Here is a 25,177-nt window from a genome sequence, read left to right as displayed (position 1 = left end):
CCCGGCATTCGCGGGGCGGGGGCGGAGTCGGCCTCCCGGAATCCTTGGTTCCGGCGTGCACTTCTGGAGACTTCAGGTACCGGCGTGCTCCGCGTACCGCTGTCCGCCCGCTCGCGTCCAGGGCTCCTCCTCTGTGCAGGGCGGGCGACGAGGCTTCCGAGGCGGAGCTGATGGCTGCACTGAGGGCGGGGCGGGGTGCAGTCTGGAGCCTCCGGGGATGGCGGGCTTTGGGGGGGGGTCGCTGGGGGAAGGGACCCCTGTTGACCCCTGACCTCCGGGCCTTGCTGACGTCAGGAACTCCTGACCCTCGGGCCCGAGTGACTTATGGGACCCCCAGTTTCGGGGCCCGGTTGTCTGTGGGAGTCCCTGAACCACGAACATGTCTGACGTCGGGGACTTCGGATCCCCGAGCACGGCTGATCGAGGGGACCCCAGATCCCCGGATCCGGGAAGACTCAGGGACCCCTGGAACCCATCCGCGCGTGTGGCTGGCGGTGGCGCTGGGCGCTGGGGGGGCAGTGCTCTTGTTGTTGTGGGGCGGGGGTCGGGGTCCCCCCGCCGTCCTCGCCTCGGTCCCTGGCTCGCCGCCTCCCTCTCCTCGGAGCCAGTACAACTTCATCGCGGACGTGGTGGAGAAGACGGCCCCTGCCGTGGTTTATATCGAGATCTTGGGCCGGTAACGGTGGGGTAGACCCGGAGAAACCGAAGCCGCGGGTAGAGGGCGGGTGAGAAGGAGGGGTCCGAGCCTCCTCACATCCGTGCTTCCCCAACCCCGCCCCCCCCCCATCCCAGGCACCCTTTTTCGGGCCGCGAAGTCCCTATCTCGAATGGCTCAGGATTCGTGGTGGCTGCCGACGGGCTCATCGTTACCAACGCTCATGTGGTGGCTGATCGGCGCCGAGTCCGTGTGAGGCTGCCTAGCGGCGATACGTATGAGGCCGTGGTAACAGCTGTGGATCCCGTGGCAGATATCGCCACGCTGAGGATTCAGACCAAGGTGGGGGTCTGGGCAGGCCATGTCTGGTTGGGGCTCTGAATTTGCTTACATCTCCAGATGACAGGTCTCTTGTACCCATTCTCCCTTAGGAGCCTCTCCCCACACTGCCCCTGGGACGTTCAGCCGATGTCCGGCAAGGGGAGTTTGTTGTTGCCATGGGAAGTCCCTTTGCACTGCAGAACACGATCACATCCGGCATTGTCAGCTCTGCTCAGCGTCCAGCCAGAGATCTGGGCCTTCCCCAAACCAATGTGGAATACATCCAGACTGATGCAGCTATTGATGTGCGTCCTGATATGAGAGAAATGACAGACTAGGTTGGGGGAGGGGGTAGAGGTGTGTGGTGCAAGAACCAACTGTGATAGATGGTGGATTAGCCTGTATACAGAGGTCGGGTGGCAAAAACCGTGCCCACTCCTTCATGCGCTGGTAAAGGAGAGAATTTGGAGAAAGCGCCTCCATCCTGGTTTTGCCCCCAGGCATAGAGTCCCTGGATCTCTTCCATATTTTCTCCTTGTCCTGCAGTTTGGAAACTCTGGCGGTCCCCTGGTTAACCTGGTGAGTGGGACATCCTTTCCAAGAATCCCTGCCCCAGGTCAGTGTGGGAAGAGGTGGGTTTTCCCTAATTCAATGATGTTCGGTCAAGTTTCTGAGCAGTTTCTTGTTGGCTGTCTCCTGGAATCCAGCCAGATTTCCCCGACTCCCCAACACTCCCTGCTACTCTTGCTCAGGTACCCCCATCTCCTACTATTTGTTTGGGCTAGAGAATAGTGGGCTCTGTCCCAACAGGATGGGGAGGTGATTGGGGTGAATACCATGAAGGTCACAGCTGGAATCTCCTTTGCCATCCCTGCTGATCGCCTTCGAGAGTTTCTGCATCGTGGAGAAAAGAAGAGTAAGCCTGGCTTGGGGGTAAAGGGTTTCCTTTAAGTAGTCGGGGGTGGAGGTGGGGGCTTGTTGGAGAGGGGTCTGTTGGGAGGAGCAGGAGGGGGAAGGAAGGATGTAGCTGGGTGGGGCTCATTTGTCCCTCTATCACAGATTCCTGGTTTGGAACCAGTGGGTCCCAGCGCCGCTACATTGGAGTGATGATGCTAACCCTGACTCCCAGGTATGAGCTTTAGGGGTAGGGCCGTCCGTGTAACCAGTGGTGGGCACCTGGCACTTCTGTTGAGCTTCATTCTCAATTCTGTGTTTAAGATGAGTTGCCTCATACTTGGAACAATCAGAAGAGCTGTCCTCTCTCATTATCTTGATTTTCTCACCCCACTCCATTTTGCATACCTCCCACCTGATTGATTTCATCCTGTTATTGCTTTGATTTACAACCTCCAATCCATTAGCCTGGTGTTTAGGGGCCATTTATCCATTTGTCTTCAACTCAACCTTCCAGACATGGCTTTCCTATGTGTATATTCTGTTCCGTCCAACCTGATTTCCTAATCCCATGTTTTTGTTTATGTTGTTCTCGTTTTATATAAATATCAGACTGATCCTTCTAGGTTCAGCTAAAGTTATACCACCTCCTTATAGCTTCTCTTAGGATTTTAGAATGACAGTGCTATTGATTTAATACTGTGTGTCATTTGGAATTAGTTACCTTTTATATGCATGTCCCACTTCCTAACTGCTAGAAGGCAGAAAGTGAATTTTGTCTCGAGAGGATCTAGTGCATGCCCTGTCCATACACTTATCAGTGTGTTGATGAGAGATCTGAGGCGAACCCAAAATGGGGAGAGTGCCGTGGTGTGGTTAACAAAGTGATCTGTGTCCTTTCAGCATCCTTGCTGAACTACAGCTTCGAGAACCAAGCTTTCCTGATGTTCAGCATGGTGTGCTCATCCATAAAGTCATCCTGGACTCCCCTGCACACCGGTGAGGGAGAGACTGCACTGGGAGGTGGAGACGGGTGAGGTGTTTATGTGCCCTTGAACTGGGCCATCTATTCCCTCCTTTATCTCTCTGTCCATTTTTTGCCATAGGGCTGGTCTACGGCCTGGTGATGTGATCTTGGCTATTGGGGAGCGGCTGGTACAAAATGCTGAAGATATTTATGAAGCCGTTCGAACCCAATCCCAGCTGGCAGTGCAGATCCGGCGGGGACCGGAAACATTGACCTTATATGTGACCCCTGAAGTCACAGAATGAATGGATCAGCAAGAGTAGGAGGCTCCTGCTCTGATTTCTACCTTGCTTTCCTGGCTTGGGTTCTCATGGCACCTGGATGGAGGATTAAATGAACCAGTTGGGGGCAGGTCCCTCCAACTACCAGCACCAATCCCTGGGCCCTGAGGAATCACAAAAACACTTTTTATATAAAATAAAATTATACCTAGCAACATGTTATACTCAAAAATGAGGGGAAGGGTGGTGCACTGCTCTTTCCCCCCAACAAAAAGGCTAGAGGTAAAGCCATATCTCCCTGAACTGAGAGGAGATATTGGAGTTGACCATTCTGACCTCCCTACTCAAGAAAACGAGCTGCTGCTGTCTGTTTTTCTGGGCAGTCAATCAGGTGCGCCTCTTTGTGGCATGCTTGGTTTGGTGCTGGGCCTGGGAGCAAAATTCCCCATGCCTGGCCACAGATCCAGACAGATCCTGGCCTAAGAAGGAGGGCAGTAACTTCTGCTTGACAGTTCTACACCCACAGTGCACAGTGGATGAGTGCTGTGGGCCTGCTGAAGTCAAGGATTCCTTGGTAAGCTCCTGAGGTAATGGCAGCCTCAGACCCCTGCCATTAGGGGCCAGTTGTGGTCTGCAGAGGAGGGTGGTGGCACCTTAGATGATCTGGTTGCTGGTCTGGCCAGGGTAGCGTTCGAACCTCCTGTTGGCCTCTTCACTGAAGGCATCACCTGCAAGGTGAACAGGTGGTTTGGGCAGGAAGATAGACCTGTTGTGGGGAAGGGTGGGTAGAAGTGGAGAGCCTGAAAAATACGGAAGTGGGTGGGAAGACATAGAAACAACCTAGGGAGAAGAGAATGAAGGCCTTTCCCTCCCATCCCCCAGTCTTTCTGGCTTCCCTTCCCACCAAATACCAATGTGGCAGTTGTGCACCCAGATGCGATGTCCATCATATTTGCAGTTACATTTCATTGCATTGTTGGTGAAGTCACTTTCTGCTACTTCAAAATTGGGGTTGATGACCACCTATGAGTGGGAGAAAGCCAACTTAACCAGCTGCAGTCCTCAAATCCAAATGTGTCTTTAATAAACACTCCTCCCACTCAATAGCTGGAAATCTTAGATCCCAGGCACCTGCAGAATGTAGTTTCCTGGCTTCACATCTGTGATGTCAATCCATTGACAGTCTATGTCATGCCGGTAGAGATCCCAGCAACCCACCGTAATGCCCTGCTCTCCAAAGTTGGCACACTCATACCTCTTGGAGACATCTGAAGAGATAAGCATATGTCAGTGTGAGGCAAGGCTGTGGGGATGAGGAAACTGTAGTCTACTCTAGGCCCCAACTCACCCTCCTGACACTCGGTGTCTTCTAGACAGAAACTAGCTTTGTGGCCCTCAGCCACCTTGGTGCCGTTGGGGGTCAGGATATCATAGTGAGTGAAGATGTCCATACTGTGATAATGCCTGTGGGGACAAGGGAACCCCTGTTTCCTTCCCTGCCCACAGCAGGCTTGCCCCATCCCCAATGGCCTTGCCCTTCTACTTGACCTTCTCACCCATGACACTCATGCCACACCCAGGAGTGGCGCCCAGCCTTGGGCCTGAAGTCAGCGCGTCCCAGGTTGTGGATCTGGGAGGAGAATCGGAGCAGACGCCGGTGGCCATAAGGCCAGTTGGCTGAGCGGGCCGAGCTGGCCAGGCAGTTCTCTTCAGCAGCACAGTACAACATGTGCAGGGGCCTGTCCTCAATGTACGCGGTCTCCTGCACCAGTGCTGAGTGCAGCAGCAGATCTGACGCGGCTGCACCAAGGAAGGAAGGAGAGGGCTAGAACTCACTGCTGAGGGGCAGGGACAGACGGGAGTGAGTCCATTCTCACCCCCACCCCCCGCCCCGCATCCCCTTCCCCCCACCCCCAGAATGTTGGGTGAGACTGGTTTTCCGCAGGGAAGGCGGACCCCTCCAGATTGCAGCTCTCTCTCTCCCAGCAAAGGGGTGGCCCAGAGCCTCCCTTCCTTGGCTTGAGTCACCCGACCCTTCACTCACTCTCAGAACAAATGACTCCAGCAGTGAAATGGCTTCCTGTCCTCTTGCAGGCGACATGGGTGCCATGATGAGCACATTGGTCCAGGGACAGCTCAGTCCCTGTGCAGTGCACTCCACTCATCACCACCTCTGTTATATTCCCTGAGTCCCAGTACCAGGTCTCCTGGGGACATACAGAGGTGTTTTTGTGAGGCCACCATCCAGCCTCCCAGGCCAAGGGACTCATTTTGACAGTCCTCTGCCCCAAACACAGCCTTTGGAGGCAATAGCCTTGGTTCACCTCTCCTCCTTCCCACTCACCTGCAGGCCATGGTTGGCATAGCCCAGTCCGAGTTGCCTGCAGGCAACCATGGCCTCCAGTGTGCCCCAGTCATCCCCACAGATGAGGCCCCAGCGAAGGGACCCAGGTCCTCCTGTTTGCACCTCGACTCGCCCTTCATGTCGGCTGCGGCCCCCGCTGAGTCGGATCTGTAGTGACACAATGGAAGTACTGGGGAAGCTTTTGGGGGTGGAGTAGTGGGAGTCTGTAGCAGGCCTATGGCTGAATGGTGATTCAGAGGCACTTAAAGGGCTAGCAAGTGGTGGCATCAGGTGGGAGCTGCAGGATGGCAGGGACATGGGGCGGTGGGCATCAGACTGCAGATCATGACCAGAACTGGATAGGATGTGAGATACCTGAATCAAGGTGGAAAGAATGACTGACCTTGGTCTCTACCCCAGTGTAGGGCAGGTTGCATCGGACTCCAGCATCTTGGCTATGGGAACAGTCCTCAGCTGTGATGTTCCTGTGGGGGCACTTCCAGAGGGAGGGTTCCTGGCCAGAGCATCGAACTTCACTCAAATGGATGGCACCCATGCCTAAGGTCAGAGGTCAAAGATCAGGAGGTTCTAACTTCATTATCTGTCCTGGGGTCTCCTTCCTAAGGAATGTACCCCCCCCAGGAGTGTGTACCTCCTCCTTCCCTCTCCCTCCCACCTGCACCCCCCTCACCCTGCCCCATGCGGGCACCGCTCAGAGCCTCTCGAGCACTCCCGAAGCCCAGCTCCCGACACACCACGCTGGCTGCCTGCAGGTCCCATTTGCGGTCACAGACTGTGCCCCACGTGCCAGCCTTCAGGACTTCTACCCGGCCTTCTCCTGGGTGCACTCCACCCTTTAATCGCACTCGGGCCTGTAAAGGAGAGAGGGGTGCCCAGCAGTGAATGGGAACATCAGCACAGAGAGGGCTGAGTAGACCTGGGAGATGAATGAGATTCTGGTGGGAGGGAGCATGGGAGGTAGGAAGTTCCTCTCTGTCCTCAAAGGTCAAGGCTGTGCTTAATCAGGGGGTGGCCAGGCTAGGGGGTTCTCTGCCTGGGGTGGGGAAGGTCATAGTCACTGTCTCACACACCTCCCCCTGAGGCTTCGACTGTTGCTTCTTCTGGCCACTGGATGCTGCGTAGAGAGGGCTTGGCACACAGCTCACCACCGCAGGGGCCCCCCCAGGGCACCTGGTGGTGTCATTGGCACGATAGAACTCCAAGGAGCAGAGAGAGAGGTGGGCCTCCGTGCCCATGCACGCCACCCCATGCAGACCAAAGGAGTGTTGCTGCCGCTGGGCCAGCAGCCTGGGGGGACAGGAGTGGGAGCAGTAGGGTAAAACAATGCTCCTGCCTCTTTGCCCACATCCCTCCTCCCACTCCATGCCTCCACCCATGACCACTTTAGCCCTTCTTCTTTCCCTCTTCTCCACAAAAACACAGAGACAAAGAGACAAAGGTAATGGCGAGTTTCTAGGCTGAAAGAGCCTAGATACCCGGATGGGGGCTGGTCCTTGGGGACCTTCTGCAGCAGAAGAACCCTATGGGAAGGAAGGCTCGTCTTGACTTGCCTGACAGAAACCTTGTTCTGTACGGTTTCAGGGTGCTGGCCCTAATGGAGGCTGAGGCTGACGCTACTGTGCAAAGAGAATAGGAAGCCAGGACTGCCCAGCTGGAAGAGATGGGCAGGAGGGAGTAGCTGACACAAACAGGAAGCCTGAATAGCCAGAGTGAGCAGATCCTTCTATTACGTTGTGACTGAAATAACTAAGTGAGTCAGGATGCAAAAGAGTGAGTAAGTCTTGGGTCTACATGGCTTCTTAGAGGCCAGAGGGGTTTCCAGGCCAGAGGATGATGGGCAGTTATGGAAGAACAGACCAGATGGTGAACACAGGAAAGACTGGCGCTGGTATATACAGGAACGAAGATGTACAAATGCAAGACAGACAAAGAGGGGCCATGTGACCAGAGAAGGAGAGTGAATATGAACAACAGAAGGGTGGAGATATCCCCAGACCTGAGCTGAACTGTATGAGCCTTTAATGAGGTAGTCCATGCTTCTGCAGTTTAAATGTAACAGAAAGAATGTTCCATAGCCACTCAAGTGGGAAAATGGGACTAAATTAGAGATGTTAAGACTTGGAAACACAGCAGAGAGATGCTAGAGAGAATGAGGAGACTTGCTTATTGACACCAACGGAATGAGATACTGCAGTGAGCCACGTGATGAGAGAAGTACTTTCTTCCCAGAACAGCTGGTTTGAACCCAGGGAGGAAAGGAACCAGATGAGGCCTGGTGTTGGTGGAGTGGGCCTGTGAGGCTGGTTTGGCAGTGAATTATTGCAGTAATGTGCTCCATTACTTGATGTCAGAGGAAGGAAGGAATATGACAATTTGAAGCCATTGGCTGGGAAGACACAGAGAGATGGACAAGTTATAAACAAATCAGACAAAGGAAGCCTGGAGACTTTACAGAATACCTTTGCGAGCTCAAGATAAGTTGATTCAAAGAGACCAGGTATTCTCCCAAAGTCCTGTCTGGCTGAAAATAAAAGTCAAAGAGGCCATCAGAGGAAAAAGACATCTCTCTTCTAAACTCTCTCCTCCTTTTTTCCCCATAACTAACAAAATAAAAACAACAGTGTGCATTTTAATGTGGGGGTCAGGGAAGGCCAGAGTATGGCCATGTTGGGCAAGATGACCCTAAGCTGGAAGGGCACTACGAGAACACCCCCAAATTCCAAGCCCTTTTGAAGGCACCAGAGGGAGGAGCTGAGGAATGAGGGGTACCAGGGGCCACTGAGTGATCTCGGAATGCTGTGAAGAGAGGAGGAGACAATAGAAAGGGATGAATTCTCTATACCTCAACTACTGCTGAAGAAGCTATCAGAGAGACTTTTCATGCACAAACTGCCTTTAGAAACCAAGTGAGACACAATCATTGGGATTGGAAGCTTTCCATTCCCTGGGGTTCTGAAGGAATCCAGGAGGAAAATGATGGAACTGGGAGCCTAATTGTGTAAACTGGGCCAGAGATCAGGACTTTCATGTGACTCCATCCCTGATAAAGTTTCCAGAGGGGATCCTCAGTCTCACTTCCAAGCTGGTAGCACTTATTTTTAACAATTAAATAAAGGTAGGAATGGGAACACTGATCCTTTAGGCAAACTTAACTTCTTGGGGGAGAGGCAAGCATGGCATCTGAAGGACAAGAGTGCCAGAGTATCTACTAAAATCTGCTGGGGGAAGATAAATAAGCATGTGGAACAAGGGTAGTCAGTGGATGAACTTCTACTGAGATTTTCAAAAATCCTGTGACAAGCATAATTCCTCAGAGAACCACATAAGGGCCAGTCTTACTTTACATTTCGGTGACTCATCTGGAAGGTGGCTTGCAACAGTTGCTGCTGCTCTTCCACCTCTTGGTGGAGGCTTCTCTTGGACCCCTTCCTGACCACAGCCCGACGCCCCTGACTCGTCACTCGGCACTCCCTCTCCTCTCCACTTAGCCTGAACTTTATTTACCTCTTGATTGGCCCCCTGCCCACTCGGGGTTTGGGTTTGGCTTTAAGCTTGGTGATTGGTCTGAAAAAAGGAGAAAGAAGTTAGTGGAGGTAGTGGTCAGGTACGTTGCCAGGGAAAAGTAAAGGATTATTATTATTATTTTCTGTTTCTAGGAAGGACCCTTCATGCAGAGCATGGGGAGGGGCAAAGCAAAGGCAGTCAGATTTTCCACATATACTGCTGCATACCACTTAACTATTTTTGGAATACATGCTGCTCTCTGGATTCAGCAACAGTTATGAGAAATCTAGTTATGTCAATCCAGGTGGTGAGGGGAGAGGAGATAAGAGGAATGGTAAAGGGAGAAGAGAGAATGGGAATGCAGATGAATTAAGGGAGGTTAGGAGTTGGGGCAGGGGAGGAAGCATGCAAGTGGCTGAGGCTGGAGTCCAAGCTATTTGGGGGAAGTATAAAGATGCAGAGGCTTTTCCTCAGCCATTCCTGCATTATTTCCTCCTTGTGCTTCCTAAGGTCGAAGCTTACCCATCCCCATGCCTGCCTCCCCTCCCCTCCCCCCTGGAATGGCCATTTTCCAGTCATATCCCTGATTCATCAGCTTGGGTTCTGGGATGGACATGGATAGGCTGCCTTCCATCCATCCACCTCCTGGGGTCACAGGGATTAGCAGGAGGTCCCGGGGCTCTTGCCCCATTACCTTCCAAGGGGCTTGGAGCGTCGGGCCGAGGCTTTGGCCGCTCGCTTCCTCAACTTTCTGTGAGGATAAGACAACAGCAGAGTCAGGATCAGTCTAGAACTAAGTGGGAAAAGCTAGTGCAACTGGGACCAGGGGCAAGATTTCTTTTCCAACAGTTAGAGGGTTCCTGGTGGCAGGATCTTATAACATCAGATACCTCCAAAGTTCAACCCTTTACAGCTGTTTGGCCTCATAGGCACATAACCAGACAGGTGAGCAGCAGTGAAGGACATGGACTCGGGGCTGATAAAGACCCTATACCAGGACCCACAGAAATTAGGTTAAGGCAGATAGGGAATAAGGACTCTTGGGTTGATATTAGGGCTGATCTAAACCTGGGGGGAGGGCTAGGGGAATGGGTGTAAGTAGAAGGGTGTTAGGATTGTTAGGATTGCCAGACTGACTAGGCAAGGAGAGAGAACTGGCCTGGTCACACCTAGAGAGGCTGACTATGTATTTTTTTCTTGGATGCTCTCTGCCTTCTGGCATGTCCAGGCCTGAGGCCAGTGAACCAGGACCAAGGACCAAGGCTGGATAGTAAGGGACATTAACTTGGTCTGACTGGGGAGCATGAGGCCAGGCTGCTTAGGATGACAGAATCCTTCCTGCTTTAGTTAAATCCCATTTGCTTTAGTCATTCACAAACTGAGCTCATTTCCCAAACTTACTTCCAGGGATTAAGTTCTAAAACCTTATTTCTTCTTAATTGGCCTAAATATTTGAACTATTTTATTCTTCAAGAAGTTGCCTTAAGTCTAATGCATGGAAACTAGGTCTGTTTCTCCTCTCATTCTCCCTTTGATTTCAAAGACTTTCACTTTGCCCCCTTTGTCCTGTCCAACTATGTATAATGAATGCAGGTCTTGTCTGTCCTTACAAAATTCATGGAATTCCCTGTTATCCTCTTAGTTATAATCTCTTTGAACATGTTCCTGCTCTGCTCTTTCTCTTGAGGAGTCATCTTTGGATGTGGTATACTATGTGCAGATATGCTAGGATTTTAATAAATAGATTTTAACAGGGCTGAATCTGCTTGGTACCTCCTGCCCTGGCTTCTTACTGAGGATGTACTTAGTTGGTCTTTTTGCCAAAACATTCGATATGTCCAACATTCCTAGCAAAGAGTCTACAATAACTCTCGGGTCCCTTTCCTGATACGCTGCTAAGAGTTTAGAACCTTTCATCATATATGTATAGTGTGAAACTTTTTCTCCAGATGTGTTTGTCTCAAACATGTCTGAAATGAAATATACTTGGCACTTTTCTTTCACCAGTAACCCAGAGAGATCATTCTGATCTCCAGCGTTGTATTCAGAAAAATAGAGTATTACCTAGAAATTTAGAAGTACTTCTTCTCTAAGTTATTTAAGGACTATATAAAGTCTTTATATTATATATTATATGGTATATATAATAATATACATTATAAGGCAAATACAGGTTACATTAAGGACCTGGTACTTGTTTAGAACCAGTACTGATATTTGTCTTGATTGATATTTCTTCACAAATGTGCTTGTTTTCCCTACCATTTGTTCCTTCAACCATCAAACATAAAAAGCTACCTGCATCTGCATATCCTTTTCTCATTCCAACTGTCTCTCTTCTCTAAGGCCACTGCCCCCAAACGTTTCTGAATTCCTTCCCCTATGTTCCTTTCTCTCCTTCTCAATTGAGAAGTTGCACATAACCTCTCCTTCTCAATTGAATCCTTTTAAACATGTTCAGCTCTCTCTCTCTCACATACGCACACACACACACACACCACACCCCACATCTTTCTCCCTCTTCATAGAAAAACTTTTCAGTGGTTGTCAACACTCACCATCTTTCCTCCCACTCACTCCTTAACACCCCCCCTTTCTGGTTTTCCCCACCCATCACTCTGCGATAATAAATCCAGAAGATTTTTTTTTCTTCTTTTTTAGTCTTCATCCCATTGACTCTTGGTAGCATCTGACACTGCTGTTCTCTCTTTCCCTCCTTGGCTGTCACAACACTACTGGCCTTGTTTGAGTCCTAATTCTGGTTGCTCTTTCTTGGTCTTCTTCGCAGGCTCCTCCTCTATATAGTCATTTAAATTTTTAGAGCTCTAAGGCATTCTTCTCTTCTCACTCCACATCCTCTCTTTATTTGTTCTCGTTCACACCTAACCTTGTATATTCCATTGCCTTCTTGGTGTTCCTACTTAGATATCTCAAAGTTATCTAAAATTTAATGTGGGTCTAAAAAATAAACATAATTCTTCCAGCAAAGTCTACGCCGGAAACCTAGGAGTCAACCTTGACTCTTCTCTCTTCTTTGGCTCCCAAAGTCAATCCATCACCAAGTCCTGTCAATGTTCTGTCCTAAACAACTCTAATCCATTTGCTCTTGCTCTTCTCTAAACCATTCTCAGAAGTGCAGTCAAAGTAATCTCTCGGAGCCACAAACCTGATCATGTCCTCTCACAGCCCTCCTCATTAAAAAACTTCAATGAGTTCCCATTACTTTTATCATAAAGATCCAAATCCTTAACATAGCGTATTAGGTCTTCTATGATTTGGTGCCTAACTAACTCTCTCATCACCTCTGTATTCTGAGCACCTTGCACAGTGCTTGGCAAATAGTAGGAGTTCAATAAATATCTATCAAACTGAAATGAACTAGAAGAGTGACTTCTTAAACAGCACTTAAGCTCTTAGAACCTCAACTTCTTTGCCTGAAAAAGGGCAGTAAATGGTTCACTTATCTGTTCATTGTTTTTCTCTTCTAAAATTCTACAACTTTCACATGTTCTAGGGTAGAACTACCAAACCAAGTTTAAAAATGATAAATATATCACATTCTGATTTTCTTATTCTCTAAATCTTACTGACTTCCTCTAAAAGCTAGCAGATGCATCTTCTTTCTCTAAGGAAGGTAGAGTTGTTCATAACTATCTTGCCTAGCCTTTATAATTGTATTACCTACGAGGATTCTCCCTCTGTCTGACTTGACCTGTGAAGGAGTATCTATACCATATCCTCATCACAGAATCTCCCAGGACCCCTGTAATCTCTTTCTTCACTAAGAATGAACACTGTACTAAGTATATTTCCTTCTCCAGCCTTCATATCCCAGACCCAGTAAGAGATCCCAATATGTACACAAATATTCCTGATTTCCGAAACTTACTTGAGGCCGTATATACGTGGGGACAATTCCTGGGCCTCAAAATTCCCTGGGATGGCCCACGTCTAAAGTTAGTTCATATTAACTTGAAGCCCAGAGATGCCTGATGGATACCATCCTTCTCCTGAGCAGCTTCAGTATCATTTTAGATATTTCTCCTCTTATTTTCTATATGCTATCAGTCATCCTACATCTATTCATTCCCCTCTCTCCTCGTTGTCATCCTCCTAATCAGCTTCAGTTTTATAACTCCTGACTAATCTTACTGCATCTAGAACTTCCTCTTCCAATTCACTGCTATCAAACTTTTAAAAACATTGGCCTTATTTTATCACTGTCCCATACAAGTACTTTTATTTTTTAATTTTCCATAAGATAAAGGTAAAACTCTCCAATCTGGCATTAAAAGTGTTCCATTTTCTAGCCTTACTTTATCCATTCAGATCTTTCTTCCGCTATTTCTCAGTATAAATCTTCTACTCTTGTCAACTGTCTTTCAAAATATCCTATTCATTTTCATCTTTGTCAGGGTCAGCAATAACTTCCATGTTGCTAAATCCAGTATTCATTTCTCAGTCCTCATATTTTTAGACCCATCAGCGGCACTGACACACTTGATCACTCTTCCTTTACAAGCACTTTACTTGGCTTCTAGGCCTCCACACTCACCTGCTTTTCTTTCTACCTCACCTCCCTGTTTGCATATTTTTGTTTGTTTTTTTGGCCACGCCGCACCATGCCATGCAGCACGCTGGATCTTAGTTTCCTGACCAGGGATCGAACCCATACCCTCTGCATTGGGGGCATGGACTCTTAATCACTGGACTGCCAGGGTAGTCCCCTGTTTGCATATTGCCTTATCTTCCTGATGCTTGATTCTGCCACATCCCTTAGTCTATTCTTAACAAAGCAGCCCAAATAATACATACAAAGTGGAAGTCAGATGTCACACCTCTGCCCAAAACCTTATCTCACACAGAGTAAAAACCAAAGACTCTCAAATGGCCCTACATGATCTGGCTCCCCATTCTTTCCCTATCTCCTCCTGCATCACATGTCCTATCATTTTCTCCCTTGTTCACTCAGTTCCAGCCCCAGTGGTCTCCTGGAGCATGACAAGAATCCCCCATCCCCCACATCGTGATACACACCACAACACTCCCCAGGATCTTCTCATTTATGATGCCTCTTCCTGGAGATGCTCATCTAGATTTTTGCATAGCTTGTGCCTTCGCCTCCTTTAAATATTTTCTCAAATGATGCCTCCTCTGACCTATTTAAAACTGCAATCCCAGTCCCACTTCCTAACCCTTTCCCTGCTTTATTTTTTGTATTATGCCCTTTGCCATCCTTACATTTTGTAATTTTACTTTTTATCTGGTTCTTCCCTAGTCCATGAGATCAGGGATTTTTGTCTGTTTTGTTCATTACTGAATCCCTAGTATCTACAACAGTCCCTGGCACACAGTAGGCACTCAGTAAATAAATGTTGAATGAATGACTCTCTACACTTTTGTTCATGCTACCTTCTTCACCTGAAATGCCTGCTATTTAAATCGTACTAATCTTTCAGAACCTGGTGTTTGGATTAGGAAAGGTAAAGAACAAGCACAGGGAAAGAAATATAGCCCCAAGGTAGATAATAACAAAGGAGCACAGCACATAGATGTTTTAAACCGTATGAGTCTCTATGCCAGATAAAGTATATTCCTTGGGGCTGAAAGATGTGTCTCAGAGCCAAGGTAAAGAAAATTTGAGCAAGTATGGAAAAGACTGGAGGTTGGATAATGTACTGATTTTTGAAAAGCAGGAAGAGGATTCCTCAATCTACAGATAATTAATATTCTAGAATAAGTTATTAAATAGAAAGTTTGTGAGCATTGAGGAAAAAATATGGTGATCCTTAGAAATCTAAAAGGATTTCAGTAAAAATTAGCTCAGTCAAACCACCATGATTTCCTTTCTTGGCAAGATTACTAAATTGGAAGGCTGCAGAATGGCTGTGAACATAGTATAGCTGGATTTTAGCAAAGACTAATAAAATCTCCCATGATTTCATTATAGATAAGATGGTATAATGTTGGCTACATCATTGTAGTGTTCAGTTTGTTCCCAATTGGCTGAAAAAACATTTTACAACTAATGATTAAAGGTTTGATGTAAATCTGGAGGATTCATAAGAGTTAGACTTTGGTTTTAAAGATTTCAACAATTTTAACAGTCACTTTGATGAAGTCAGGAAGCATAGCTATCATATCTATTGAACAGAGGAGGCAGGGAGAGATGACAAGTCGAAAATAATGTCAAGATTCAAGATAATCTCATGGGATCATCATGGCTTTTCAATGATTTTTAAATGATGTATAAACTAATAGGGTAAACTCAACAGATTTAGGCTGCTCTATCAGTATCAAGGATGAGGGAAGACCCAATTTAGGTGATTACAGGGTCAATATGAGCAGTGGGATGCTGCCTCAACAGAAAGGCATGCAAAATCTAAATATGCTTTAATTAAAAGTGAGCATTTCTGCTGTACCCTGCCCTGATCAGACCACATCTGAAGTAGTGTGCCCAGTGGAAGGTCACCCAGATGTTAAGAGGTCTTCCTGCAAAACTGATCTAAGGAAGAGATGAAGAAAACAATCACTTAAATTACAGAGAGATTTCTAAATTTCTCAAAATGCCAAATTAGATGCTCCAGGGAAGCGAGACGCTGTAAGCACAGAGCCGGTCACCAGTGTGATCCGTTTCCCAGAGGCCGGCGCGTACACCAGGGCTCCAGAGCAGGTGAAGAGGGCCGGGCTTCTGGGCCGAAGCATATTCTGGAAAACTTGCCTAGGAGTCCTGAGGGCTCGCGCGCTCACAGACGCCTCGTGGGCCGCCTGGACCCAGGGAGGGGCCCAGCCCCTCCCGGCGCCCTCCGGCCTTCAGGGATTGGCGCTCTGGCGGGGACCCGCCGCCCCGGTGATGCTCCGGGCTTGTCACTGTCAGACTCCCGGCGTCCGGCCCCGCCCCGGTTCCGCCTCTGCAGGGCATGGCCGCGCCCCCACCCCCCCTAACTCGGACCCGCGGGCTCCTGGGCCGCGCCAGCGCCGGCACCGTAACCGCAACCGCCTGCGGGCCTGCGGGCCGCTGGTCATGGCCTCGCGAGACCCGGCGCTCGCCCCGGGTCGCGGAGACGCCGCCTGCCGACCGATGGCGTCACGGGCAGCGACGCCACAGCCGTCGCTCACCCCGCGCCGGCTCGGGCCGCTAGAGCTCGAGCCTCGCCGGTCCCGTGGCAGACTCGCCTCGGGGACCGCTTCATGGTCCCGCAAGATTTCTCAACTCTCCAGTTTAGCAGAGGCCTCCACATTTCCCCACTCTTCCGGAGCCCAGGTTCCCCCAGTGCCCCAGCCCCCTCGGAGGTCTCTCAACACCATTCCTTAACAAGCACCCCCAACTCCAGTCCGCTGCACCAGCGCCCTCGTCCCTTCACCTGTAGAAGGCCACGTTGACCCTCTTTTCGCTAGGGAAGCCCAGCATCCCGCAGACCACGTGGCTGTTGTGGGCGCTCCATCCTTTGTCACACACTTGCGACCAGCCGTCGGGAAGCCTGACTTCGACCAGTCCCTCAGTCACGGGCAGGGGCCGCCTGCCCCGCCCAACGGCTGGTCGAAGTCGTACCTCCTCCACTTGCAGGTGATGCTCTACCTGGGGATGGGACCACAAGTAGAGGAAGGAATCCCAGTGACACCTTTCATATGACCGGCCACCCTCAAGGAACCCTGATTGAGTGTGCTTGCTGTAAACCCAATGGCGAGACGGGGCTGAGAGGCAGGCCTGCTCTCCATGAGGTACTGACTGGGGTGTGTGGGTGTGTTGACTCTCCTGCAGCCATGAGAGTGCAAGGACATGCTATGCTCTGAGAAATGACTAAGGGTCCAGAAGAAGCTGGGGAAGGAGCATCTAACTCTGCCTGGAGCCTGAGGGAGCACTTCACAGAGAAAGTGGCATTGAAGGAGGAGGAGAAAGTAAGAAGGGAGATGTCCCAGGAGAGGAGGAACATCTGAGGTGAGGGAGAGCACAGTGCCCTGAGGACCAGGGATGAAGTTGGAGAGGCTCATGCCAGGCTTAGTAACTTGAATGCTAATGCTAAAACAAACCTGGACTATATAGTGTCTCGGAGCCCTATCATTTTGTGCCCCCCCAAGTCCCCCACCAACCCAAATTATCCCCTTGGGCATATGGGATCCTCTACCTTCTAGTATCTCCACATATAACCACCCCACAGCCCTCTCTGTCTCGCCACCCTGGGTGGTGTGTGTGTGTGTGTGTGTGTGTGTGTGTGTGTGTGTTTATGAACTACAGACCTCAATGACATTGGAATCCGAGAAGCCGGGGAGGCGCTCGTCCTTGCAGATGACCCCGGCATCCTCATCGTGGGTACAGTCACTGTTCCCCCAGCCCCGGGAGGCACATTCAGTCACACTCCGTTCAGTCCCACTGCAGCTCAGGTTGTCCAGCCAGATGCGGCCTGTGGAGGAGCAGGAGATAAGGGGACAGAGGGGCTTGGAGAGGTAGTATGGGGATGTTGGTAAGAATGAGCATGGAAGCCTCATACCTGGTAAGGTAATGAGTGGGGAAGGGACAGTGGACCCTGGAAAGGAATAGGAAAGGGAGCATAGGATTGATGGAGGGTTGATAGTGATCTGGGGATACCCAGGAATTTGGTAGGGTGAATGAAAAAAAACAAGAGTCAACACTGAAGTTCTGATCAGTCCTTACCCATTCAATGATAGCTACAATTAATCAAGTACCTATTGTCTGTGAGGCAATCTGCCAAGGTATGTACATATGTGAGCATCCTTAGAACAGAGCTGCCAGAAGGTATTACCACCATTTTGTATAAAGAAATTAGAGTTCAGAGAAGTTAAGTAACTTGACTAAGACCACAGCCAATACATGGGGGCTTAGGGATTTGAGCCATTTGTGAGATTTGGAAATGTAAAATCCTTTCACCTCAGCCTTACATTTTCCCATGTGCCCCCCATCTGCGTTGCCACGTTGCCCTGCGTTCTTCTCTCTGCCTGGACCAAACTGAAATGAATATCACCGACTTTCTCTCAGAGTTGGGTGGCCCCTCAAAGGTTGGTCCCAGCTAATGTGCAGGGACCCCTCATGCATATCCTGACAGGACTTACCCAGCTTCTGCTGGGATACCTACCTCCTGCCCCACCAGGTTGTTGGAACCATCACAAAGTCCTTGAGACTCTTTTATGACTTACCCCCCTCCAGGTCTGATTCAGTCCTTTGATGCCTTCTAGAAAAATCCCTCAGCCAAATGACTGTCCTCACATTTGAAGATAACCATCATGTAATTGTTATCCAAAGCTTTTTCCTTTCATACCAAATATCCCTGGTTTCTTCAGCTATTCCTTGAAACTTGGCTTCCAGTCTTTCACATCTGGCCAGCTCTCCTCTGAATGTACTTCCAGTTTTAGGATCTTAGTTCCCTGACCAGGGATTGAACCTGCACCCTTGGCAGTGAAAGCGCGGAGTCCTGATCCTGGACCACCACGGAATTCCCAGTACTTCCATTTTCTACTGTCTCTCTGGCAATGTGGCATCTAAAGTGGCACTTCATTCCAGAAGTGATCTAGCCAGTGGAAACTGGGGGGTTAGCTGCAGACTGCACCAGTTTCTGTCTATCAATCTCACTGTGAGCTCATACAGTGTAAGCGCCCCCAGGTCTCAAAATTGTTCCTAATCCCCTACTACCCACATTCGTACTTGTCCTAGAGTTTATACTTGTCTTTGGTAAGTTCCAGCTTGTTGGTTTCAGCTCTGGTCTATAATCTGATTTTGTTGGCTGCAGTATCTGTGATTCCTTCTGGCTTTGGGACATCCAGACATCATTTACCTGCTTTCAGCTTCCCATGAAACCACTTGTACTTTAATCATACAGGGCTTACCTGTGTCAGGGCTGTCTTTGCACGTGGCTTTGTAGACTCATACTTTTGCAGCAGAAAGGAACTTAGAGTTCACGTAGTCATTCTGCACATGGGGCATCTGAGGCTCAGAGAAGGCACTGACCAGCCTAAGTTCACACAGCTCTGAGAAGTGACTGCTGGTTGGTTTGTCCCCCATGGGTGTACTTGACACTGGCTTTTCTTGGTGTTCTGTGTCCCTGTGGCTGTGCCATCCTGGTGTTCCCTCTCCCTACATTTAGGTTGCACTTTGGCAATACCTAGGCTGTGCCTGGAGCATTGCTCACCTGTTCCAGGGCCGTATTTGGCACTGTGGGTCCAGCCTGTGGCCTCTGTGAAGCCCAGCTCTCGGCATAGGACATGGGCAGCCTGCAGTGTGAAGTCGTCATCGCAGATGGTGCCCCATTCGCCAGCCCGCTGGATCTCCACGCGGCCCTCAAAGGGCTTCCTGGGGAAGCCGGCCAGCCGGAACCGTAGCCCCTGGCTCCCAGCCCTCTTCTCAGGGGCCGTGGATGGGGATGGAGATCCCAGGCACGAGCTGCACAGCAGGCACAGCAGCAGCCCCCACAGGCTCCACTGCCAGACACTGACAGGTCGCATGGCAAGGAAGGCCTGGGTGCCCCAGAGAGAGAGTATGTGAGAGAAGCTGAAATTGAGCCAGGCCCCGGTCTGAGAGAGAGGTCATGAGAGGAAAAGAGACACTGGTTAAGACCAGAGACAGAGAGACAGTGCGAGAGAAAGAGAGGGACCCACGGACTAAGAGAGACAGTGAGAAAGAAACACATACTAAATAAGAGCAGAAACACAGTCAAAGAGGCACACAGACTGAGAGACCCAGATTGGGGGGCGGGGGAGGGAGAGAGAGAGGCTCTCCCTCCCTTTTGTGAAGAATAAAACTCTCACTATTAGTTGTTATGTCTCACAATGTCCTTTCCTTGGTTCTGCTATCATCACCTCCATACCCCGACTCGCGGGTCAAGGAGACCCAGTGATCAAAAGACAGAGATTAGAGACCAATATCAGAGAATGGTCCAGATAAAGAGGAAGAGACTGAGCAAGAGACACGGAGAGGGAGACCCAGACAGACAGAATGTGAGAGGAAGGGAAACTGGGGGAATAAAAGGGGACCAAACAGAGACAGTAGAGGAAGAGACAATGTTGAAGATGGATAGAGAGGGATCAGGAGAGAGCCTGGCACACAGAATTGGGGGGCAACTGAGAAAGGCAGGCAATAGGTAAGGAGGAGGGGAACTGACAAGAGCCAAGGAGCAGAGGCAGGAGGGACCCAGATGATCCTATTCAGCCAGTTAGACAGAGGACAGATAGCTACTGATTGTGGAGAGAGGCAGGCAAGGAGGGGCTTAGGAGACCCTCGGATCTCAGGTCCCCTGAATGGGAGCCAAGCCGAGAGTCCTCTCTGGGCAGATTCCAGGCAGAGAAGGCAGAGAACCAGAATGCACTGGAGAACTCTGCACATCCTACATGCCCTGCAGGGTCAAGGGGCCCAGGAGGGCCAGGCCTCAAGGTGGTGGGGGATGGGGTGGGGTTTTCCAAGCCTGCTGCCAACACCGCCATCTCTGTCACGGGCAAGCGGAGGCGAGAGCACCAATCGGCTTCTCCGCCAAGGCCTTCCCTCTGTCTGGGGCGGAGAACAGCCCCTCTACAGCGAGCTCCCCCCCTCACCCCCCCTACATGCTTCCCCCAACTCAAACAACCCAACAGGGCAGCTTTGTTTGGGGACATTTTGGCTTGGGGACCCAGGGAGAGGGCCTAACAGAGGAGCCCCCAGCCTTAGGGCCCTCCCGGCTGCCCTATTTGGAACACCCTGCAGCCCCCACCCCCCAATATCTGCTTCATTTCTCCACTCTTCTTGTGTCTCACTCTTCTTTGACAATAATAAAACCCTCAGTAGCTTGACTTCCCTTTGACTTTATCCCACATCACCCCTTTTCCCAGGTCCCTCCACCATCCTTCATCCACAACTCTCCTTCCTCCCACGGGCAGCGTGACTCCCCCTACCTGTGGCTGAGCGGGGGCCGTAGCGGCTGGGAGAAGAGTCCTGGTCCTGGAGTTCAGTCCTAGGACTTACAAAAAAAGTGCTTGTCTAGGGGAGACTGCCCCCCCTTTCTCCCCCACGCCTTTCGTTCCTCCCACGTCCCCTTGAGCCCTCCCACATTCCGCCTTCTCCCACCATCCCTCCCAGGCCAGTTCCCTCCTCTTCTCCTCCCCTCCTCTTTGGAGCAGGCCGCAGTCACCGCTCCACCTCCCTCCCGCCCCCCTCTCCGCCTCCCAGCCTGCTTAATAAAACTTTCTTTCCCCGCGGGTTGGGTGCAGGGTAGCTGCGGCCAGAGAGCTGGACACAGAAGAGGCCACGGGGCCGCAGACCGTCCCGGGCTGCGTCCCGTGCAGTGACTCGGCTCCGAGCTCCGGAAAGTCTTCAGTCCCTAGCCCTTCCCCCACGTCCCCTGCTCCGCGGATCTTAAACAGCCCAACTCCGGCCGAGCAGGGGGCGGGGCGGGTCTGGGGAACTGAAGCCGCGAGGGCATGTATGTTCCCCCCCAGTGCCCCAGGGTGCCCGTCAGCATTTCCGAGATGATGTCACGGCCTTCACTCTGATGTCACGTTGAGCATCTGACATCGTACGCAGCCCCCAAGCCTAGGCGCCGGAGTCCTCTGACCGAAACCACGAGGTTTCCTTCGGTGGAGCCACTTGTGCGCGACCCAGGGTTGGGGGTAGGGGCCGGAGGTGGTGCACCAGCCAGCTTATCTGGGTACCCCTTCCCCTTCCTTCTGGCTTGTCTCCTTCCTCCCCTTTCGAGGTCCGGGGAGGTTGGGGGGGCGGGAACGCCTCCCGCGCGAGCCCCGCCCCGCCCTCCTCCCCGCCTCGCCCCGCCTCCGGCCCACGGGGCCAGGAAGGGCGGAAGGGACCGCCGGGGGCCATGGACGGGGCCGTGATGGAAGGGCCGCTGTTTTTGCAGAGCCAGCGTTTCGGTACCAAGGTAGTGTGGGTAGGGGTTGCCGAACCCCATCAGAGCTAGGGGTGGGCAGCTGAGCCTAGATGGAGGGAGGGGACCGGCAGCGGGTTGGAGCGTGGCGCCCGGACCCGGAGAGCCTTGTGAATTTCCGGCTAAATTGCTTTGCACACACTCCGAAGAAGCGTCTGCCGGCCTCCGGGTTCACCTCTCTGGCCCTGGGGGAGACGGAGCGGCATCCTCCTTGGGAAACTTCGCCTGCCGTCGGGAAGCCTCAGACCTGAAATCGGCCCGCGCAGGTCCTTCCCTCCCCGTCGGGGCCCGGGCCGCCGGTGTTTGCCCGCTCCCTCCCCAGTGTCTCTCCGCTCTTTCCCCAGAGGTGGAGGAAGACCTGGGCGGTGCTCTACCCGGCCAGCCCCCACGGTGTCGCGCGGCTCGAGTTCTTTGACCACAAGGGGTCGAGCTCTGGAGGGGGCCGAGGGAGCTCGCGCCGCCTGGACTGCAAGGTGATACGTCTGGCTGAGTGTGTGAGCGTGGCCCCCGTGGCCGTGGAGAGCCCCCCTGAGCCTGGCGCCGCAGCTTTCCGCCTGGACACCCCACAGCGTTCCCACCTGCTGGCGGCCGACGCGCCGTCCAGCGCCGCCTGGGTGCAAACGCTGTGCCGAAACGCCTTTCCGGTGAGGGGGCCGGGGCTGCCGGTGAGGGGCTGGGGCGAGCTGCACTGGGCCCAAGAGTCCATGCGGGGTGGGAGCAGTTACAGCGGCAGAGGAACTGGGCTGGCTCAGACCCTGGGAACCGCGGTGAGGGAATTACAGTCTGCTTCATACTCTTTCTCTTTACCCCAGAAAGGCAGCTGGGCCCTGGCACCTGCCGAGAACCCACCCAAGCTTTCTGCCCTGGAGATGCTGGAGAATTCACTGTATAGCCCCGCCTGGGAAGGTAGATGCGTGAAAAGCCCCAGCAGGGATGGCGTGGAAAGAAAGGGTGTCCTACAAGGGGAAGTAGAATGCTCCTGAGAGCTGGCTTTCAAGTGTATGCTTGGACAACCTGCTCCCTCCCCCCACCCCAGTCCTGGCCAGGTGCTAGTCTAACTGTGTATTCCTTCCAGGATCCCAGTTCTGGGTAACCGTGCAAAGGACTGAAGCCGCTGAGCGTTGTGGCCTGCATGGCTCCTATATGCTGAGAGTGGAGGGTGAGAGGCTGACTCTCCTGGGCGTGGGGGCCCAGAGTCAGATACAGGAGCCACTCCTTTCCTGGCCTTACACTCTGTTGCGTCGCTACGGCCGAGACAAGGTGCGGTGCTGTTAGGAAGGACTGGCTCCCTGGGTTGGGCAGCTGTGGGAGGGGTGGGGCAGGACCCGGAGGTGGGAAACTCTGCCCTTTGGATAACCCTTTCTTGCCTAGCCCATGACCCCACCTCCCTTCCCAGGTGGTCTCTTCTTTGTAGGTCCCCTAACTAGTTCCAGCCCTGTGACTCACCTCCTCTGATGGCTCCTGATTATGTGTTTCCCTCCACACCCTCTTCAGGTCATGTTCTCTTTTGAGGCTGGCCGCCGCTGCCCCTCTGGCCCTGGAACCTTCACCTTCCAGACGGCACAGGGAAATGACATCTTTCAGGCAGTTGAGACTGCTATCCACCGACAGAAGGCCCAGGGAAAGGCCAGCCAGGGGCAGGATGTTCTCAGAGCTGATTTCCATGAAGGAGAAGTGGCAGAAGGGAAGTTGGCTCCCCCCCGGGGCCCCCAGGAGCTCGCAGGCAGCCCTCCAGCCCTGTATGCTGAACCCTTAGACTCCCTGCGCATTCTTCCAGGCCCTTCCCAAGATTCCGTATACTCAGACCCCCTGGACAGCACCCCTGCTCAGGCAGGGGAGGGGTTACAGTTAAAGAAACCTCTCTATTGGGACTTGTGTGAGCATGTGCAGCAGCAGCTGATAAAGGCCAAGTTGACAGACCCCAAAGAAGACCCCATCTATGATGAACCTGAGGGCCTGGCCCCAGCTGCTCTCCGGGGCCTTTATGATCTGCCTCAGGAGCCCAAGGATGCCTGGTGGTGCCAGGCTCGGGTGAAGGAGGAGGGCTATGAGCTCCCCTACAACCCTGCTACTGATGACTATGCCGTGCCACCCCCACGGAGCACAAAGCCCTTCCCAGCTCCCAAGCCCCAGGGCCTGGCCTTCTCTGAATCCGGTGCTGCAGCTGGCAGTGGCAGCAAAGGCCATAGCTCAGACACTGCCCTGTACAGCCAGGTCCAGAAGAGTGGGACCTCAGGTAGCTGGGACTGTGGGCTCTCTGGATCAGGGACTGACAGGACTGGGGCCAAGTCAGAGGGCTCCACATGAGAAGAAGGGCAAGGCTGGGGTTGCTGATAGGAGGACCATGGGGAGGTGGCACTGGGGATCAAAGAAACCTGTTAGAACCAGCAGGAACCAGAGGGGTCTGTGTGTAGAGACCAGGGTACAAGGGGAGTCAAGGGAAGGATGATCTGTCCCAAGAAATCATGGAAGTGGGACAGTTGGCAGGGGCTCAGGGATTGGATCTGGGGGAGGCCAGCACCTCTAAGTCATCCCCACCAAAGGAAGGGATAGCTGCTGGAGCAGTACTATAGAAAGGGGTGTTTGGTCAGAGTAGGTACAGTTTGAGGGGCCTGTATGGAGGCTATAGGGAGACACTGGGCTGTGTCTTGATCCTTCCCCCTGCATTGTTCTTTGCCAGAGAGAGATATTTTTTTAAAGTTTTATCCTCATTAAAGTCAGTTTGGGTTTAAGAAGTCTATGTGTGTGAATAGTCACAGAGGGGACAGAGTGGCAGGATGTGCTGGGTAGATGTGGAGGGGATCAGGAGGAGAACCAGGAAGGTGTTGGGGGCCGCTGAAGGAGGAAAGGGCCTCAGGCAGGGGGGTCAAGCAGTGTGGTCGTTCAGAGCCTGGGTGGTCCAGTCAGACCCACCTGGGCTTGACCCTATCTCTGTGACCCTGTGTGTAACATCTGTAACCCTCAGTTTCCCCCACTGCCCCTGTGCAAAATGGGAAAGCTTAATTACACGTACAACCTCACAGGGTTTTTATAAAAGGAGTTAAATTTCTCAAGTACATAATACGATTTGAAGTGCAGAGTAAGCATTGTATAAATGGTAGTTATTATTCTGTGGATGGAGAAAGCTGATGGGCAGGTATGAGGAGAGGGGAATAGGAAGGGAATAGGTCTTTTTCACACCATCCTCTCCCCTGTTCTCAGCTCTAGGATGCCTTCCCTCCCCCTTGTCTCACACAGCGACACACACACACACACACACGCACACACGCATGCACACACGCACGCACGTGCGCACACTTTGCATGTAGGTACCAAGCATCAACCACTTAT

At 51.8% G+C, this 25,177-nt stretch overlaps 3 protein-coding genes across 6 annotated transcripts; 2 read left to right on the top strand and 1 right to left on the bottom strand.

Moving 5' to 3' along the window:
* The first annotated feature begins 97 nt into the window (after positions 1–97).
* HTRA2 (HtrA serine peptidase 2) lies at positions 98–3,333 on the top strand. 2 transcript variants are annotated; one of them, XM_007184040.3, is made up of 8 exons: positions 101–676; positions 793–997; positions 1,087–1,281; positions 1,523–1,555; positions 1,787–1,892; positions 2,036–2,105; positions 2,774–2,869; positions 2,977–3,333. In XM_007184040.3, the coding sequence occupies exons 1-8, from the start codon at positions 171–173 to the stop codon at positions 3,140–3,142; spliced, it is 1,377 nt and encodes a 458-aa protein (XP_007184102.1). In that variant the 5' UTR covers positions 101–170; the 3' UTR covers positions 3,143–3,333. The 2 variants fall into 2 exon arrangements, with proteins under 2 accessions (XP_057413948.1, XP_007184102.1); XM_057557965.1 differs by lacking the exon at positions 1,523–1,555 and having other exon boundaries at positions 98–676.
* Positions 3,288–21,019, bottom strand: LOXL3 (lysyl oxidase like 3). 2 transcript variants are annotated; one of them, XM_007184037.3, is made up of 16 exons: positions 20,862–21,019; positions 19,130–19,454; positions 17,226–17,389; positions 16,352–16,566; positions 9,682–9,738; positions 8,988–9,047; positions 6,554–6,770; positions 6,154–6,334; positions 5,866–6,020; positions 5,463–5,630; positions 5,163–5,325; positions 4,675–4,918; positions 4,467–4,582; positions 4,250–4,386; positions 4,030–4,141; positions 3,288–3,846 (listed from the first exon to the last, which is right to left on the bottom strand). In XM_007184037.3, the coding sequence occupies exons 2-16, from the start codon at positions 19,440–19,442 to the stop codon at positions 3,773–3,775; spliced, it is 2,376 nt and encodes a 791-aa protein (XP_007184099.1). In that variant the 5' UTR covers positions 19,443–19,454; positions 20,862–21,019; the 3' UTR covers positions 3,288–3,772. The 2 variants fall into 2 exon arrangements, with proteins under 2 accessions (XP_007184099.1, XP_007184101.1); XM_007184039.2 differs by lacking the exons at positions 8,988–9,047; positions 9,682–9,738.
* A 156-nt stretch (positions 21,020–21,175) lies between these two features.
* On the top strand, positions 21,176–24,855 carry DOK1 (docking protein 1). 2 transcript variants are annotated; one of them, XM_007184043.3, is made up of 5 exons: positions 21,176–21,841; positions 22,192–22,491; positions 22,660–22,753; positions 22,923–23,107; positions 23,342–24,855. In XM_007184043.3, exons 1-5 carry the CDS (start codon positions 21,782–21,784, stop codon positions 24,152–24,154), a joined length of 1,452 nt encoding a protein of 483 aa, XP_007184105.1. In that variant the 5' UTR covers positions 21,176–21,781; the 3' UTR covers positions 24,155–24,855. The 2 variants fall into 2 exon arrangements, with proteins under 2 accessions (XP_007184105.1, XP_007184106.1); XM_007184044.3 differs by lacking the exon at positions 21,176–21,841 and having other exon boundaries at positions 22,360–22,491; positions 22,664–22,753.
* Positions 24,856–25,177: the final 322 nt, after the last annotated feature.

Source organism: Balaenoptera acutorostrata, chromosome 12, assembly GCF_949987535.1.
Source record: "Balaenoptera acutorostrata chromosome 12, mBalAcu1.1, whole genome shotgun sequence".
Taxonomy (NCBI): Eukaryota; Metazoa; Chordata; class Mammalia; order Artiodactyla; family Balaenopteridae; genus Balaenoptera; species Balaenoptera acutorostrata.
This window is presented reverse-complemented; position numbering and strand designations above follow the sequence as displayed.